The sequence below is a fragment of the Ptychodera flava genome, chromosome 10 (assembly GCF_041260155.1).
Source record: "Ptychodera flava strain L36383 chromosome 10, AS_Pfla_20210202, whole genome shotgun sequence".
Lineage (NCBI taxonomy): Eukaryota > Metazoa > Hemichordata > Enteropneusta > Ptychoderidae > Ptychodera > Ptychodera flava.
In genome coordinates, this window is record NC_091937.1 from 42,345,925 (window position 1) to 42,365,292 (window position 19,368).

General features: G+C 37.3%; 2 protein-coding genes across 4 annotated transcripts in view; one reads left to right on the forward strand and one right to left on the reverse strand.

Annotated features, from left to right (window-relative positions):
• Nucleotides 1–311: 311 nt before the first annotated feature.
• Nucleotides 312–17,350, reverse strand: LOC139142880 (arginyl-tRNA--protein transferase 1-like). 3 transcript variants are annotated; one of them, XM_070713063.1, is made up of 10 exons: nt 17,234–17,350; nt 16,460–16,696; nt 15,859–15,922; nt 14,136–14,428; nt 13,050–13,249; nt 11,326–11,454; nt 10,379–10,593; nt 9,695–9,794; nt 8,554–8,671; nt 312–4,512 (listed from the first exon to the last, which is right to left on the reverse strand). In XM_070713063.1, exons 2-10 carry the CDS (start codon nt 16,548–16,550, stop codon nt 4,340–4,342), a joined length of 1,383 nt encoding a protein of 460 aa, XP_070569164.1. In that variant the 5' UTR covers nt 16,551–16,696; nt 17,234–17,350; the 3' UTR covers nt 312–4,339. The 3 variants fall into 3 exon arrangements, with proteins under 3 accessions (XP_070569164.1, XP_070569163.1, XP_070569165.1); XM_070713062.1 differs by lacking the exon at nt 17,234–17,350 and having other exon boundaries at nt 16,460–16,939; XM_070713064.1 differs by lacking the exons at nt 11,326–11,454; nt 17,234–17,350 and adding an exon at nt 10,942–11,070 and having other exon boundaries at nt 16,460–16,732.
• Nucleotides 17,331–19,368, forward strand: part of LOC139141667 (brefeldin A-inhibited guanine nucleotide-exchange protein 3-like) — a 42,573-nt gene continuing 40,535 nt past the window's right edge. The window contains 1 exon segment of the mRNA XM_070711253.1: nt 17,331–17,469. Within this exon segment, the coding sequence (XP_070567354.1) occupies nt 17,385–17,469 (85 nt within the window). The 5' untranslated portion in view covers nt 17,331–17,384.

Here is a 19,368-nt window from a genome sequence, read left to right on the forward strand (position 1 = left end):
TGTATTTCGGATGGATTCGACGGTCAATTGTAAAATTGACAATGTCTGACATCAGGTTGTGTAAATTTCGACACTAGAGGGCGCTGTGAGATTTCTAGTCACCAAATCTGGCAAAGTAAAATTGATGCTGTGATTGATATCAATGAAGTCAGGAAAGGGAAAAGCTTTGAAGAAAGCGTTATTTTTTTTCCAGATGCAGCAAAGCATCTCTGTAAACTGTAAATCGATCTTGTAGAAATCATCTCGGCATGCAAACAAGGATGGCAGAACACCAAACGTGAGGAATCAATTCAGTTGAAGCTGGGAGGCACTTGTTGAGTTAATGATTTAATTGTGTTGCCAGATAATTTACATCTCTTAGAAGTTACAAACACCATAAATACACCAAAATGGTTTCAGAATACTAAAACAACGCAGATCTTGAAGTGTTTCCATGGCAATAAATCCACCAAAGTACGGTGACTTTTTTCCAGAGAATGTATGAAATGCATCAATAGTTTTGCATGGCCATACAAACTGAAACACATTCGTTAGCTTAGAACTTTTATCCTCCATGAGCACAGATATGGATGTTACAGTAAACTGATATACAGCAAGTGTACTCCCTGCAGCTTGTAAGTTACACTACCGATGATGAAGATCATACCAGCATTCTGAGTATTGCCAAAAAATTCAGTATGGCAAACCACATACTTTTGTCATGCAAACAGTACTAACATTATCAGAAATTTTCCAACAGACCAAGAGATCTCACGACATGCTAGAGTACTGGCAATCTCAATGTAGGAAAATTATCTTCTGATTTAACACTGTTTACAACATGCTAAGTTTGTTCGAGTCAGAACTTTGAATGTTAATGGTACTTGTTTCTCACCAAAACATGAAAACTTAGATGTTAGAGTGAGGATTGGATTAAGTTTTTTTCTTTGGTGATGGGCCACATGACACAGAAGTTGGTGACTTGTTTTCTGCTTGAACTATACAACAGAATATACACTCATTTCCAAATGATCTGAAACACCCACTTTAAGGTTGTCATGCCTCAAAATTCAAAGACTTAAACTTTTGCCAAACTTTTCCTCAAGGAAACTTAAATCATTCCCTTTTGAAATCAAAAATTGAAACCAGGGTTTACCATGCAAACTTGGGTACTATACAAACAAATTACCAAATATTTATCAACACTTGAAATTAGAAATGGCTACCATCCCGGTCTTTAACTCTCTAGTGAAAAATTAAATTTTCGATTTTCAAAAGCCGGTTAAAACTTTATTTACTCCTCAAGCTACAAAATGAGCCCCCACAAGAGATAGACCAAAACTGCATTGTGTAAGTTACAGAGTTTTAATATCTGTGCCCCAGGCGCAATCTATCTTAAACACAGTTGTTGATATTGCTTATATCATGGTACAACTCATTATGTCAGATGCAAAGTTCAATAAAATTAAGTCTAAACTTAGAAATTAGAAAGTAAAAAGACTTAACCGGAGATTTTCTGCAAGTGTACAAATCCAATCCTAAGCTCAAGCTAACGGCTCTCCATTTGACAATACATTGTACTTTGACTAGCATATTAAAATACATTTGCATCAAAACAGCAAAGAAAGGTACATCACATGACGTATAGATCGAACATTCATAGTCAAAAATATTACAACAAACAATATGAACTGCAGAATTGCCACAAATGTAACACAATGCCTCAGATTGCATAGACAAGGACAAAATATTTGATACTTGTTTTCCTTTTTGAAAAAGAAACAATTTTTATGTGAAGACGAATTTTTAATTTTCCATGAACTAATCACTGAAGTATACTACTTCATCACAGAATTCCCTCCGGTAGATATATGACCAATGCTTGTAGTACGATCCCAGGGGACAAAGCGCCCTCACAGTCTAGCCTTGGACAACTTTGTTGTCTAAGGTCCAGCATAGAGGCAGTAGTAGTATCACACAAACAGGAACAAAAGTGCTGCAAATGGTTGGCTACATAACACAACAGCGGTGAATTCATGTTTTAGAGAATGGATACAAATCAAACATGCATTTCAGTAATTATCATAGGTAACACAGGTACAACCCATCATCTTTGTCGAAAATATACAAGTACATGAAACGAAAATTTTACAGCAATAATTTGAAAGTTATTTAAAAATTTCACTGTATCACTACATCGTCTCACTTAACATCTACACATTGATATTTACTTAAACGTAAACTTCATATTTTCCTTTGCTCTTGTAATTATTGAAAAAATGTGTGAAAGATATAATACCAAAGGCAAATTAGAATTGCATTGATACTGTCCATGTTAACCTTCTGAACCCTGATCCTTGGTGACCCCAGATACCATGAAAATTACATTTGGACAGGGTGCAAAGTGGAGCCAGACCCAAACAGAAACATCTGGAAGTCCAAACTACCTGCTCTATGTAATGGAGGGAGTGTGGGCATTGCAAACAACCAGTTTTGAAGTAATTTTCACACAAATCAAATGGTTTGATGGCCTAGTCCTCTTGATTCCACAAAGTATGTGGGTTTGCGATAGTAGCTTCTTGATCCAGTGCCGGCAGTCCCTATGTGGTATTCCGTGGGGGACTGTGAGCAAGGCTTCACCAGCCACAAGCAACTCTTGCAGTAATGATCGCTACTAGTACCAATATTCTTAACTATGTGAAATATTTGAAAAGTACATACATTAAAAGAGACATCCATCCAATATCACCTGAAGGTATTCAGAGAAGAAACAAGACTTTACAATTCATGTTGCATCTCTATGTGTACATCTAGTCATGTGATCTAGTCATGTGATCTAGTCATGTGATCTTCTGTTAATGCCTCATTACATCATTGCTACTCTATTCACCGGATTGTTCGGTTTGCAAAGTTACCAGTCCCGACAAAAGAATTGGTGGTCAACTCCCGATTAATGGTCTCAATCAACATATTTAAAAAACTTACACAATCTGTATATGTTATGTTCAGAAATGATATGTATGAACAAACAGTACATAATATAGTGTTCCACACATAAAAAAACATTGTTACAAGGTTATGCCTTTAAGGTATCTTTTCGCTGATTCTAACATTGAAAAATGCTTGGTACAACTTGATTGAATGAATGAAAAATTTCTTTTTTCTGGAGGACTTTGTTCTGCCAGCAAGAAGACTACTTCTCAAGTTTGCACATCATCCTGAATATTTGTTCAGTTACCGTGTCTAGTCTGTTACAAATATCACTCCTATGGGTTCATGGCATGTAAAAAAGAACTACATGATAACAAAAGACTGTGGAACAACCTGGCTGGTTGATTTTGGTAGAATGCACCTCAGAGACGGAGATTTGGACTCTCGATTTTTTTTAATAATCTGTTGCTGTTCTGCAACTTGTGTTTACTCACAGTTTGAAGTTCACAGAAAAAATGAAAATTTCATCACCTTGTTTATGTGAATATTGAAAATTAGAATAGAATGGAATGAATACAGAACTTTGCCCTATAGAATTAACAGTGGCAATGTCACTTATTATTCTATTTTAAATATTTCTAAATTTTTCGGTAATTTGTTTCTATTCTTCCAAAATTTGCTAAGAGCCCTTTGATTTTTATCCTTAATAGTCTGGGCTCGAAATTAGCGGTAACCCCACATCCACTACCAACTTTTCTCTGGGGCTACCAAAGTCCATGAAATGGTAGCCCACATGGACTACCAAAGCCTGGGACATGAAATTCAGTCAGTACTTGGCGTGCCATGTCTGGTCTTTCACTTTTGGACGAGCTAAATGCAGTCAAACCCAGCTGGACACAGTAAGGCCAGACTATGACTTTGTTTTGCAAATTACAAAGACGACCTTGTGGTGGAACTTTGCAACAAAGTTTCAATATCTCAACTGATGTACTTGGATGACAGGCTCAGAAAATGATGGCCAATGAAAATGTATTCTCATTGGGATTTGATCAAAACGTATCAATCACAAACTCCTTCCTAATACAGAAAGCCCATGGTCTGTTTTTAGCCCTGCTGAGAAAATTGTGGTCATTGCCATGACGACTATCAAAATTGGAATGCAACTCTGAGAAAGAAACTGGTTGTCAATACAATGATAGGTCACCAAACTTTTTAGTGTCACTTTCGTCAATTTCGAGCCCTGATAGTTAAAGGGAATGGTTTAAATTTCCCAAATGTGAGTAAGTTGTCGTTCTGAGGTGCATACTCCCTTACGATTACAGTGCTGTAATTTATGCAGAAAAGTGCACTCCAAGAAACTCTTCAGTAAAATACTAGTGGAAGGATGAGTTTAAAATTCTGTACAGAAATATTTTACAGTCAATAAGACCTATGCTCTGTACAATAGTAAACTTCTTCCGCACTTCTTGCCGACAAACTGTGCGTATTCTTTCACTTCTTCTGTATCACTGCGGCTTTTTGACAACACCTTGTATATCATGTACGGCATAGCTTGGCGCTGATGTAACACCATGATTTCGTTGATGTCAAAAGGTTCATCCGCTGCGAAGGGGACAGAAGAACCATATTGAGACATTGCTGACATGCATACAATTTAACTAGGACCTGACCAGGACTGGCTTTTGGGAACACACTTGGTCCCTGTTCACACTCAATCATTTTAAGTCAGTGCTTCAACTGGCATGATTTGCATTGTGTGACAAAAGTGAGGATTCCTCCCAAAGTCAACTGTGAGGGCATCAACTCAGACCAAAGCAGGCACAAACATGTCTGCATACTGGATCCTCACTTGACAAAAATATGCTAGACATTTCCCCCTCCCCAAACCCCCTCCCCCACCCCTGTGCCCTGACTAAAGTTACTCAACTCTGGTCTGACACAGCAAGTCTGCATTGATTCTTTTGAGTCCTACAACTAACTCAAGCCCTACATTCAAACTGTTCGATGATCTGAACCACACAGTAGTCTTTGTCTGTCTTTGCTATATTCATCTTCAATAGGATTGTGTTCAATGATACACTGTGACAATCTATATCTTGCTACATTGTATCAACTTTTATTGTAAACTGTGATAACAGCAATGACAATTGTTTTCCTGCTACATTGTATCATTTTTTATTGTAAACTGCGATAACTCTATTTCTGGAATTATTGTGAAAGTGTCTGCTTTGGGAAGCTGTCACAATATTTGTCTTGGGGAAAATATGGCTGGTAGGTACATACAAGGTGAGATACCAGTAATTACAAACTGATGGTATTGGATATCTTCACAAGGGAAAGGTGATAATTTTGAGATTATAAAAGATACAGTCTGCACGACGACCGGGCTTTTCCGGTACCATTGCATGACGGGTAATATAGGCAAGAATGGCGTCTTTCAGTGGCGTCATTGAAAGTAAACAAAAGCCAGCAATATCGCCAAAATAAAGACGCGGTTTTCTCATAAACTAAGGTATATTTTCACTGTTTTTGAGATGGTAAGTGTCGGCTATAGGTCTGAAGAATATTGTCGACAAATTTTTGGCAATATACATATTTTAAAATATAATTTTATCAATTTTCAATTGGGTAGCTAAAATTACTTGATTTTGAACGAACTCAACTTTCAAAACTTGTAATTTTTGGTCTAAAGAGACAATCGCCAAACTATGCCGATTAAACGTACCCCATTGTCAATGTAAACGTAAAATAAAGTCATCTGGGTCACTAGACACGCGATCGTTGGCAGAAAGGGAGCGAATTCACGTGTGTGAATATAGGGCAAAATACGAAAATTTTGTCAATTTTGTGGCATAATCCTGCTGTTGAGCACGACGCTGCTTGAAAAAGGCTGCAAGTGTCACTTTTTGCATAGCTTCCTCAGTACGGTAAACGGGTGCTAAAGTCCCGCCCGCTCGGCTGGTGACCTCACTGCACGAAGAAAAGGAGGGTACATTTTCTATGGGGTTGACAGGACCTCTCTTTGAAACTTTGTAATTTTTGGTCTAAAAATCATGTAGACAATTTAGTATGAAAAATAAGGCGTTTAGGTATTACTAATTGTTTAAAAATGATTAATCGTTTCTCTGGTTCATTAAAATGTGTCCTCAGCACAGTTAACTTTTGAGCGAAACAATGAAAAACCCTAAAATTTTCAAGCCGATTATGTTCCACCTTAAGTACCGTCAGACTAATGCAAACCTCTCCAATCGGCAATGGTTTGCTCCTGGCAACATACAACTTCATGTTACTCATCGGGGCTTGCCCCTCGTCGGTAATTGCTCTGATTGACACGATTTCGAGGAACTTGCAGTGAAAACCATTGATTGACACATGTCAAATCCCAGTCGTAAGGGCGCGAAGCGCGGTACTAGCCAATCCCTTTCCACTTTCTTGAATGCAGCTTAGCTGATTATTATTGCCCTCAAAGTATGACTCATCAGCTATGCCTTAATAAGGTAAAATAGGCGTAGATAATCAAGAAAACACAGGCTAATGACGTGGCGGGAAAATCGCATATGTTGTAAACAAATGCTCATGAATAGTATCACATGACATCTCAAAGCTGCGCCTATTGGTTTAGAGGCTAGACATAATGAGGTCATGCATAATGAGCTGTCGTGTATTACTCACTCGTGCGTGCTCATTCATAGCTTCACCGGCGAGCCACTCGAAATGCACAAAACTTGCACAATACGGAATAACTCGTCGGCGTATGAGCACATTTTCTGTATTAATGTAATGTAATAGAGGTTGCTAATTACAACTGCATTCAGAGGTAAACTTGTGGTAGCCCGTATTTGTTGAAAAAATCCCAACAACTAAAATTTCTGTCGATCTCACAGCTGGTCTGCGATCGCAGGCAGTGTTGCAAGTGTACGTTCGATCAAAGGGTCATACTGCTGCCCGTCACTGCCCTACAGGCAATTTACCTTCCAATATCTGTAATCAGTCGATATCTCTGTACCTGTGCCCATTACACTCTGTAAAACCAAACAAAATAATAGTCCCAGCCGTCGTTTTTCCAGCGAGTGTCAACGATCATCTGTGGTATGTCCATGCAACGATGATCGTATCCGTATCCACACACTCAGTGACACTGCCCGTCAGGAAATTATATGGATGACAGTTTTGAGACAGGATTCAGTAATTGTGAGTAAAAACAGACGCATATTTTGTAGCTTTCTATAAATGTGGTAGTACTCTTTCGGGGCTGCTACACATCAGCAGGGGCTAAACAGCAGCTCTTTGGTGTTTTAAACATCGAATCTTGACAGTACGGCAGTCGACGGGTAGTTGGACCGGTCGGGATGTTCATGTGATCGCTACATTTAGACCTTTCAATGTAGGTTCGTTCAAACAAAGCCATTTTTGTACGGTTTGTACCTATCTTTATTTCTACTCTAGAAACATCATTAGCTTTAAATTTGATCAGTAACTTTAAGAACCATGTGAGTTTCTTGTTCTATTATATAAATGTTTTGATGTTGTAGCATCGACAGCGGTCAACTCTCGTCGAAGTGTCAACCATTTATGCGGAGGGTGGGAAATTTAACTGTCATAGAACTCGTGCATACTGAGGTTGTCAACGTCTTCAAATCATCAAGAAAATAATTATTTTAATTGAATAAATTACGAACAATATCAAATTATTGTAAAATATCTTCATATGATGAAAAAAATTAATTTTTATTTTTACCCTAGCGATTGAACCCACCCATTAAAGAAAATGGTTTCTAACATAATGTCACACATGCCAATCACCCTACAAACACCCAATCAAATCGCTGGTACCGGCCACACTTCAAAAGCCGGGTTATCGTGCAGACTGGTATCTCATCTACTCTTTACAGAATAAAGTCCATGATTTTGGTGTTTTTGCCTTGGAAGACCTTCTCAGGACTGAACAATGAACTTGAATAATAAGTGGGAATAAAATATTACTGTACTATACACTTATGTCTACTGTTTGTGAGAGCAAGCATTTGCTAATTCATACATATTTCTGACTGATGCCAAATATTGTGTCGCAACTTTTACCTGCTCTGTCTCTAAAGGGACAATGGACGCAATATTTCATAATATTTTCATTCAGTATATTAACAGAACCAAATTAAGGCAAAACGTGCCTCGGGAACAGATATTTAGACGGTCAAGTTCTATCAATTCTGTTCTGATTTACCACTTGTGGGGGCTTATTTTAAAGCCCTTGGTGTAAGGAAACTTTTCACTGTCTTAGTTTTTTGAAAACCGAAAATTTTATTTTTCACCATACAGTTCATTTTGAATTTCAAATATCAGGAAATCTTGGGTAATTTCTCGTAACAAATTTACACGGTGATCCCTGATTTTTATTTTTGATTTGGTAAGAGAATGGTTGAATGCTTCATTTAGGAAAGTTTGATCAAAAGTTTAAGCTTTTCACTTTCGAGGCGCATACTACCTTAATGTAATTATACATCACAAGTTCCAGCTAATGGAGTGTGCATGAGATTAAAGTTACCGCTAAATGATGTCTGCTTTCTTCAATTTTGACACTCCAGCACTACAGAATATTAAAATCGCTCTTTCTACAATGTGCACAAATTAAATTACTGTGTTTACCTTTGTCAGTCTCTTCAAGTCTTGCATAGTTGCTGGCATCAAGTTTTGGTCGACATTTGTCGATTGGTACCCAAGTGTAAGCCTCTGGACAGAGTAAATACGACGGATAGTAGTTACCCTGTAAAAGACAAACAAATTAATATTACAAAGTGGGGAAAAATTAGCTAAAAACACTGTATCTTTATTAATGTATAATCATGGCAACTGCAAAAGTTATATGTCGACAAAACTCATTAAAATCTCAATTTATCTTTGGAAACGGAGATTATTCTTTGAATAATGGTAGGATAAAAATGAACAGATCTTGTTCTGTTTTTTCACAGGCAAGAACAATGAGTTCCCATCAACAAGAACAGCAATACCAGCATTACTGAAAATGCTAAAGATGTCTGGAGGGAAACACGTCAATGATGGCAAACTATGTGCTTTGTAGGCTTGGTGTATGAGGAAAGTTGTGTTGTGTAACTCCCTGTGTTTGTGATAACTTCAGTATAGTGTGTGTAGGTAAAATAGATTGTTTCATGCCAGGCTAGCCACAAACATGTGACCTGCTTATCTGAGAATAGAATATGACCATGTTGTTTGGTCATGTGTGACTAGTTATTTGACTTGATATCTTGGTTGGTTGGCTTTATGGACTTGTGGTTCATTTGGTTATGGTTCCCTCTGTGATTGCCAATGTGCAGCATCTCGCAAGTTTGCAGCCAATTGGTTGACTAACACTCATTTTTTTCATTGAATAATTTTCAAACAGTCAATCAGCTGCTACACAAGTTTTCTAGTTTCAGACTCCTTAAGTTGTTGTAAATTGTAAGTAATTACCATCAACCAATCAGATCAGCAGTTTCAGGATAAAGAAGCTGTGCTAGGGGGAGTATGGATGATTGCAAGTAAACATGTATGAAGGACTTGTAACTTTGTTGGTATCAAAGTAAAATGGGAAGTCAAATATGAATAATATAAATGGTCGAATAGGGTGGCATGTAAATACACAGGTAATAGGTAGAAAGTAAGCGATTGCAAGGTAGGTATGTCAAATAAGGTGGTAGGTATCTGGCAAGTCTATAGGTTTGGTATTCAAATGGGCAGGAAAGTAAATTCAAAGTGTACAGAAATAGAAATACTGCTGTACTTCACTGACCTTGTACTTCATTTTAGGACAGCTGTGTATGTAGAAACCCATGTAGTAATATTGCAAAGCTGGTGCTGATTGGTGAAGTTCTCTTGTGAATCCAATCTCTCTGTAAGATTAAAGGTGGCTGGATGTTACATGACATCGTTGAGACTTAAAATATTACAGTTGATAATTTTGACAGTTACCATATCTTGTACATTCATCAGTGTGCCTTTCACAGTAGAATGATATTCTACTAATGTATGTGCTACTGCATTGACAGAAGCACAATTTTCACATAAAATGTGATACGATGAGGCACAAATCTAAAATTTCAAAATTTGGCATTTTCCTTCGACCCCTGAATGACCTTACATCCTGGTACTTATGGCGCTATGTCTGTAAACACTGTCAAGCCCAAGCATATTAACTGAATCCTGTACTTCTTGCTATGTCACTCACTGTAAATCAATAATTCAATATTAATCAATAATTGTGTTTTTTTCACTATATGTGTTGAATTTTAGGCACAGCATACCACCAAATCACCAAAATGATAGCAATATACGGGTCATGATAATTATCTAGTCATTTGAAAAGTTCTAAGATTTTGTGTGTCAGAGGGCAAACCTTTGGAATGTCATTCCCACATGGCAAATCTTTGTTTGGCTGAAAATTTGACAAATCTAAGCCAACACAATGACTACTTACTGCAAAGCAGAATATGTCCCTGGTGATAGAAAATTGTAATCTGGATCATAGAATAAGTACACTGATGACAGACAGTTGGGAAGGATGTCAACGACCCCTACAGCTATGAGTTTACCATCTAACCAGTACTGTTGGTGGAATGATCCGTATCCACAATCCGGGCCATCATCCGAATTTTCCTCTTCCAGGGGAGAATCCACCAAAAACCGTGTGTACTGAAAAAACATGTACACGATTACTATGTGCCATGATACATATAGGAGTCATTGAAATACAACAACAACTTCTAGGGAGATAGCAGTCCTCAACTTCCAAAGGCATAAACCCTGTATGGGTTGATCCTCAATTTGAATAGACACTGCCAAACAATAGGAAAGATCATGGTTCTGTCAAAGTAGCTGAATTAGAGATATTTTTCATACGGATTTTACATATGACTCTTTTACCATGAGCCAACTCAGCGTGGCTGTGCAGTTTGTTCTGTGATATCAACAACTTTGTGGACACTACGAGATATTTCAAAGGATATTTTATATATTTCTCTTGCTGTATGAAAAACTAACCTGATCTACTGTACATTCTTCTGGGGGATCCTTGTGAATTGCCATTTGATACTTGGCGAACAGTTTTGCCGACTCTTTAAAACTCTCTTTAAATTCTTGGCTTTTTGGAGTGGATCTTACTAGCTTTATCTTGAAAAGTTCACATATAAGGGGAAGAGAGAAAGAACAGAGATCATTATCATGCACACTGCAAACATTCAAGACACTGTGCAGTTACTGAGCAAAATATATGGCCATGCTTGCTTGCTTATGGATGAGTTTATGCAAATTAATAAAAATGCTAATTTTATGCAGATGAATGCATAATTTATGCAAATTATAAGCTGATATGATCTCTGTTGCTTTCTGTCTGCTCTGTCACAGCATTTTGATGATGTGATCTACCTGTTTTTGAGTACACTTTGTGGGTGGGTCTTTATGTATTGTTGTTTGGTATTTAGCATAGACTTCATAGGCTTGTTGAAATGTTCTTTGGAATTCTGCGCTTCGAGGAGAAGATCGTACAAGCTTAACCTAAGATGACACACAGAATCTTTTAAGTGTTTGTGAGAAAGCATTAAATCAGTAGTAACAGCATGATAAGTCAGTTCATTACTGTTGTATACATATGTCAGTAGGAATTGACCAAAAATATTTATTTTTTATCAAGTGTATATCAGTATGGCAAAGCATACCATTTGAAGGAAATGTTTTCGAGTCTGTAGGAGTTTAAGTCAATCACAGATGTGCAAATCCAGTACCAGTGGTCTGACTGCAGCACTAATTAGGTAACTAGACTGCAGGACTTGCACTCTAGACTGCAGGACAAGCAAACTAGACTGTAGGACAAGCAAACTAGACTGCAGGACAAGCAAACTAGACTGCAGGACAAGCAAACTAGACTGCAGGACAAGCAAACTAGACTGTAGGACAAGCAAACTAGACTGTAGGACAAGCAAACTAGACTGTAGGACAAGCAAACTAGACTGCAGGACACGCACCCTAGACTGCAGGACTTGCACTCTAGACTACAGGACAAGAAAACTAGACTGTAGGAGTAGCATTCTAGACTGTAGGACAAGCAAACTAGACTGCAGGACATGCACCCTAGACTGCATGACTTGCACTCTAGACTACAGGAAAAGCAAACTGGACTGCAGGACTTGCACTCTAGACTGCAGGACAAGCAAACTAGACTGTAGGACAAGCAAACTAGACTGCAGGACAAGCAAACTAGACTGTAGGACAAGCAAACTAGACTGTAGGACAAGCAAACTAGACTGCAGGACTTGCACTCTAGACTACAGGACTTGCACTCTAGACTGCAGGACAAGCAAACTGGACTGTAGGACAAGCAAACTAGACTGCAGGACATGCACCCTAGACTGCAGGACAAGCAAACTAGACTGTAGGACAAGCAAACTAGACTGCAGGACTTGCACTATAGACTACAGGACAAGCAAACTAGACTGTAGGAGTAGCATTCTAGACTGTAGGACAGGCAAACTAGACTGCAGGAGTAGCAAACTAGACTGCAGGACTTGCACTCTAGACTACAGGACAAGCAAACTAGACTGTGGGACAGGCAAACTAGACTGTAGGAGTAGCATTCTAGACTGTAGGACAGGCAAACTAGACTGTAGGAGTAGCATTCTAGACAGTAGGACAAGCAAACTAGACTGCAGGACATGCACCCTAGACTGCAGGACTTGCACTCTAGACTACAGGACAAGCAAACTAGACTGTAGGAGTAGCATTCTAGACTACAGGACAAGCAAACTAGACTGTAGGAGTAGCATTCTAGACTACAGGACAAGCAAACTAGACTGTGGAGTAGCATTCTAGACTACAGGACAAGCAAACTAGACTGTAGGAGTAGCATTCTAGACGACAGGACAAGCAAACTAGACTGTAGGAGTAGCATTCTAGACTGCAGGACAAGCAAATCAGACTTTAGAACCAGATAACTAGACTCAGGACTACCAGACTAAAATGCAGGACTGGCTAACTTGACTTCAGAACTAGCTAACTAGACTGCAGAACTCAGTACATGTAACTACACTGCAGGACTAGCATACTAGATTGCAAAACTTAAGTGATGAACAGGTTACATCCAATGATCTAACTACCTCTAAATTATGTACATGGTTGCTGCCAGGCTCAACATGTTGCAGTAGATCTTCAAGTGATTTTTCAGCATTCTGTTGTTTTGATTTGGAACCATCAACTGCTTGTGCCTCAGCCTGTGTTTCTAATTTTTTCATTTTCTTTTCCATTCTCACCAGCTTTGCTTTCTTACACTTGGGTTTGCTAGTATCAGCACCAGCTCCTGCAAAATAAATATAAAATCAAATGAAATGCGATAGAACCATACTTATTTCTCCGTTACAATTTCATTGCTTTAATCTGATTACATAACACTTGTGAGATACATACCATTTGTGAGATACACCCTTCACAATAACAGAATATAACTGTCTTGACCAGAAGAAATTCATTTTTTAAAAGATTCTTGTATTTGTGCATGCTATAAACATCAGATAAATGCATGCAAAGAGCCAAGTCAAAGAAAGTGCATTTACATGAGAGCTTTACTTTAAAGAGAAAGACGTCACTGTCTTTGGGACATTTTGTTTGGCTATATTCTAGTGATGGAATATATGATTGATTGTCAAACATTTCAATAATTACTAATCTGTTGGTGTAAACAAGAAAATAAAATGTATTTACGAATTTGTTGATATACACCAGAAATTAAAATGAATTTACAAATCTGTTGGTATACACCAGAAAATAAAATGAATTTAATAATCTATTGGTATACACCAGATATTAAAATGTATTTACAAATCTGTTGGTATACACCAGATATTAAAATGTATTTACAAATCTGTTGGTATACACCAGATATTAAAATGTATTTACAAATCTGTTGGTATACACCAGAAATTTTTCACTAAAATAATCATCATTACCATTTACCGTCATTACAATGTATACATGTCTGAAACTGACAAGTTGGTGATAACAAAGATGTAACAACTTATATGTATACGGTTCAGTCACCAGAATTACAAGTAATTGACTCAAACAGGAAACAGGAATATCAAAATGAAAGTCAAGCGATTGTAACTTTGTTCAGGAGGAACACTACTACTTCTTTAAACAATGTGACATTCAATTCTTGTAACCCTATGAGTTAAAGAAAGTGTTACCTGGAGTTGTTGTTTTTTCAGATGTTGCATTTTTTTCCTTCTTCTGTTTCTCACCCTCCTGTCTCCCGTGACTTGCTCCAGCTTCATCTCTTGCAGGGCGTGTGTGACCTTCGACCTCATCATCAGCCTGAGTTTTCTCAATTTCAGAGTCTTTAACTGTCAAGTACTTGGTGACCTTTTTAAGCAGTTTCTTCTGTGATTTGGAAAGCTTGAAGTTCAAAGCTTCACATTTTATTGTATACGATGGACAACACATTTTGTCCATTGTTGGTTTGTATACATACTTGCCACTTCTGTAAAAGAACGAATTCGTTTATACAGTATTTTAAAACTTTGCAGATAAATCTAGCCATCTGACGACAAAATTTTTAGAGTTCACCCAAAGAATTATTTTCATCCTATTACCAGTTGAGTAAAAGAGATAAACCAGTGAAAGACTTTGCTTCTCATGAGTATGAACGAACACTGAATTGTTACTGTCTGTTACTGGTACTAATTGATCTCTCTGGCTCAAGAACAATTTTATGTTGTTATTAGACTGAACCAAAGAATTTCCAAAAATTTCTCCAGTGTTTAGATATCTTGCAAGTTTAACAGCCTACTCAAGGAAAACAAAACAAAGTTATTTGGCAATCATTAACTGCCAGTAAAAGGCTAGTAGTTGTAATTTTTGATGATTTTTTTTCAGTATTTTTGTTTTTAATGTCACTGCAATTTCTTGTTCTAATCAAAGCATGTTGAGATACACAGTATTCAGCTTGTCAACTCAAACCTGTGCATTTTTTGGCTGCAGTTTTATTGCTGACGTGTGAATTCTGGCCTGGACTAGAATTCAATTGCAATAATAATGGTGCACTTTCATATACACAGTGCGATGGTTATTTAATAGTGGGTATTTCAACATGCTTTGAGAAATACAACTTTAGAAATTTTGTATTTTGCAATTTTCAAGCAACAGGATTCTCTCACTCAAGTGACTTTTTTCTGACTTTTTTCAAGAAAAAATGTTTTCAGTGAAATTTGCTGTTACAATCCTGTCTGAAAATATTTATCATCTAGGTATGTGGCAATATGAGGTACCCTATTTTGTAATGTCAGAAAGTCATGTTGCCATGGTTGAAATGACAGGACAATTGTACCTGCACCTTGCATAGGGTAAACATTAACACCGGCCAACAAACTCTATGCAAATACCTGTCAAATCAGCTGCTGAATGTCAAGTCCATTAAATCTGTTACAATTTCTCCATGCATTGTCAGCCCTAAGCTGTTTGAGCACTATTAAAAGTTTGGCAATGAATCTTTGAATGTTACACTACTTAGGAACTATTGAAATTTCAGCCAACATTTTAGATTATACAATATGATACACTGCAAGGATTAACTTTGTAATTTTGAATTACAACAAAACAATCTGAGTTTGTATTTGGTGGGCATTTTCATCGCTAAGCTTTTTAAGTCTTAATTTTTCTATCCGTGACTTCAATAAATGCTGACATTTTGTTTAAAAGTACCTCATGCACAGAAATTGAAAATGCTTTGCACCAGTAGATTTTTTCATTTTGTTAGAATATTATAACAAACTGAAAAAAACTATTATCCTTAAATATAATAATAATATGGTACCCTGAAAATAAACTTGTCAAAATAAATATGTGTATTTGAAGGGTAAATTTATCACAACTACTATTGATAGGTAATCAAGATAACATAAACTGGGTTACCTTCTCCAGCCTCTATCGATCAAATCTTGATAATCTTGACACGTCAGCTGATGGGCCCACATTCCTATACAAGGAAATCAGTAACAAAATTTTCAAAAAAGCCTTCCGTGACCAAAAACCTGTATCAACATAATGCGATAAAGTAAACAAGAATAAAATAAACATTCATGTAATATGAGATTTAATTGGCATTCAATTAATGCTGTTCAAAACAGCAATACTTCCTTGATATACTTCCTGATATTGCTTTCATTAGAATATCTCTTTGAATACATAACGATAGATGCATGAAACTCACTAAGTACCGTAACCTGCACCATGAAGTTAGCAAGATCTTTTGCTCCTTTACAGTTCTACCCAATACCTTGCATGCCTTTGCTGCGGTTCCGTAGCCCTGGCACTCCCTGGCCCAAACAAACAGCAAGGGAGTGGCAGGAGTACTGAACCGTAGCAAAGAATGCCTGTACTTACCTGCTAGAGCATTAGTGAATGTGTGCGAACTATGCAAACACTTATGAACATGCACTTATTTTAGTTTTGATCAAATTAAATTTATTTATTTTGAAGGGTAACATCTTAAAGCTGTACTGTACACACTCACCGTGGGAATAGTTTGAATCCTTGGAGCCACAATATCCACATCTGTAGCCTTCGTGTTCAGCAAAATACTCGACAACTGAGTACGACGACATTGCTGGAATCCCGGAAGAGTAGTCGGTACTTTAGCAACACAGCCGAATCGCGATCTGATTTTTCCGATGTAGATTCAAACACGCACTATTTTGGATTCCGCCCCTTGTCCATGGAAGGTGTTATTATACTGCTGCCAAATATGAATCTGAAACAAGTAGAAAGTGACAGGCCCCTGCTGGTGTTTTGATCGACTTGCTAGTGTACACACTTGCTGTGCGATTGGATTACAAGGTTGTTTGACAGTTGCCAACTTAAATTTTGTACTGATGCTTTTCTTGTGTACCAGAAACCTTAGTACACGTCCAAATACCGTATGTCACGGACGCGTTGCACTTCGTTTGCGTTCAACCTGGTACCTGCGCTGCGTTCACCATCACTCCAGTGACGTTCAATACGATTGGTGACCTTTGAACCAAGTATGGTATTCGTTCGATAGCGCTCTCTACAGTTTTACGAAGGCAAACGAATTCATCAATTCATCTCACCATATTTCTATTCTACCTTATCATTCCAGTGACATCCTAAGGAAACTACAAAAGATGGAACACTTTGTAAGTCTAGTTATTTTTCCAAACATTTAGTGAGACAGTTTGCCACCTGAATGCAACACACAGCATACCAGGTAAATCATCCCTACGTAACATCCGGTTTGGCTACATGGTGACATCAGAGGTGACATTACCTGTGTGCAATTTGAGTGTAACCAATAATAATTTCCCAGTCCACGTATGCAGTGTGGTTGTGCGACAGCTAATTGCTGCACGAGACTTCGACAGTATCTCCTCAACAGATATGATGTACAGGTGAAGAAGATATATTTTTAGGTGTAAAATATGGAAGATGTTTTCACCCAGCTGGCGAAGGACGCCACTGGCAGCCGATATAAAGCCCTGCGGGAAGCATGTACCAGAGGATGTGGTAAGCCGTAATATAATAGAATATATACCGGTACGGTAGTAGCGGTACACATTTTCTGTCGAACTAGCGAAATTGTATAACCAAGTCTGACTATGCATTTAATATTTGATGGGTTTCTGGAGAAGCGACGTCGTGTGATATTATTATCTGCAACATTCACGCATTCACAGGTATACTGGGTAGATTTACATACTGAAAATCTATTGTCTGCTGGAATAAGCCTATTGTGTTGATAATTACCGACGCCTCGGACATACATAGGTTATAAGTCTTTATTCTGGTCGACAAGTGAGATACCAATTCTGATCGAAGAGGTCCAACCAACATGAATTATGATAGCTTTTGTATGGAAAACTGATAGTGTAAGTTTCTTCAAATTTAACTCAGTCGTGCCATTTTATCAGCCAAGTGCTAAGAATTAGTAAGATATCTTATTGTAATTATAATACTTCAATTCTGTCTCATTTCAGTCTTGAACAGTATGCTAGTATTCATTTTAAAGTACTGTGGTAAGGGTTAGTCGCCTATGTAGAAGGAGAAACAAGAAAAATATTATTTGCCCCTTTGTGGTGCAATTAAGGGCTGCAAAAATAACTTTTATTCTGTGGCAATGTGAAGAACGATTATAAAGAATCTTACCTGCCCCACTGTGAGGTGGATATTGAAAAAGAAAATATCATTCAGTCGCAATATACATTTCTTCTGTCAGTACATGACAAAGTAATAGTTTGAGAACTGAGATCTGCTTTCTTGACAATGAATCAACAATAATGAAAATCAATGGAGACTGTGGGAACCCTAAGGGATGGTTTGAAAAGTATGTGGAATTAAAGCATGAGAATAGAAGAAAAAATCATTAGGCAAAAGAAACTCCTACAACCATCAGCATTTTAATTATTTGAATTCTCCACTGACTGTTCATTTGTTCATTATATTCCATCACCTTGGCACAAAAACTACCATTGATAATGCCTACACTTCACTATTTCCCAGCTTGAAGGGAAATTTTTCAAATCATTTTTGTAAATTTTGCATCCACACTGTAACTTAATAAGCCCCCAAGAAAACTTTCTGGATATTATGCTGCAACACTTTATTTAAAGCCCTGACATATTGATTGCTTGTAGGCTCTTTCCTAACATGTGCCAGCTTGGATTGATAGGGGTTTGGTTGATTAACAGAGTGACTTAATACCACAGTGGTAGGAATAGTCTCATCGTTGTGCTAGATTTTCCACATCCTTTCCGTGATAATTCTTTTAGAAAGAAAACCTCATTCAGAAAGTAGAAATGTTTCATTATGGTCAGGAATTCGTCCATTGAATGAACCAAATTTGCATCAGTAAATCCATGTACAGCATTATTAAAGACAAGATTTCCAATGATCAGCATCCAAATGGAATCAAACTGTAAGCCACTCAAAATTACATGTACATATGTAGCAGCAGGCTGATTAGCGAAATCTTGTGCCTATAGTATATATTGTCAGAGTACTTGGAAAACCTTTCTTTCAAAATTGATATAGTGGTCTGCCTGAGAAATGCAACTAGTAGCTGCAGTATATTAATATAACGTAAAATAATTTCAATAATTTTAAGCATTGACAATTTCTTTCAAAGGTTAAAGAGCAGTCGGAGAAAAAAATTGCAATCACTAGCTGCAGTTTACCCAACATCAATGCCATAAATTGCAGATTTGTTATAAAGTAGTAAAACATTGAGGTTCAAAGAAGAGATTTTTACATTATTTACGAAAACAGAAACTCAGATACCGTAATACAGTATCTATCACTACTGGAACATTTTCCAATGATTTTAAAGCATAAAGAATGTTTTCATGAATAGTATGTATATATATCATGTACTTCCAAGTGATAAGAATCAGTATATGACAGAGCAAT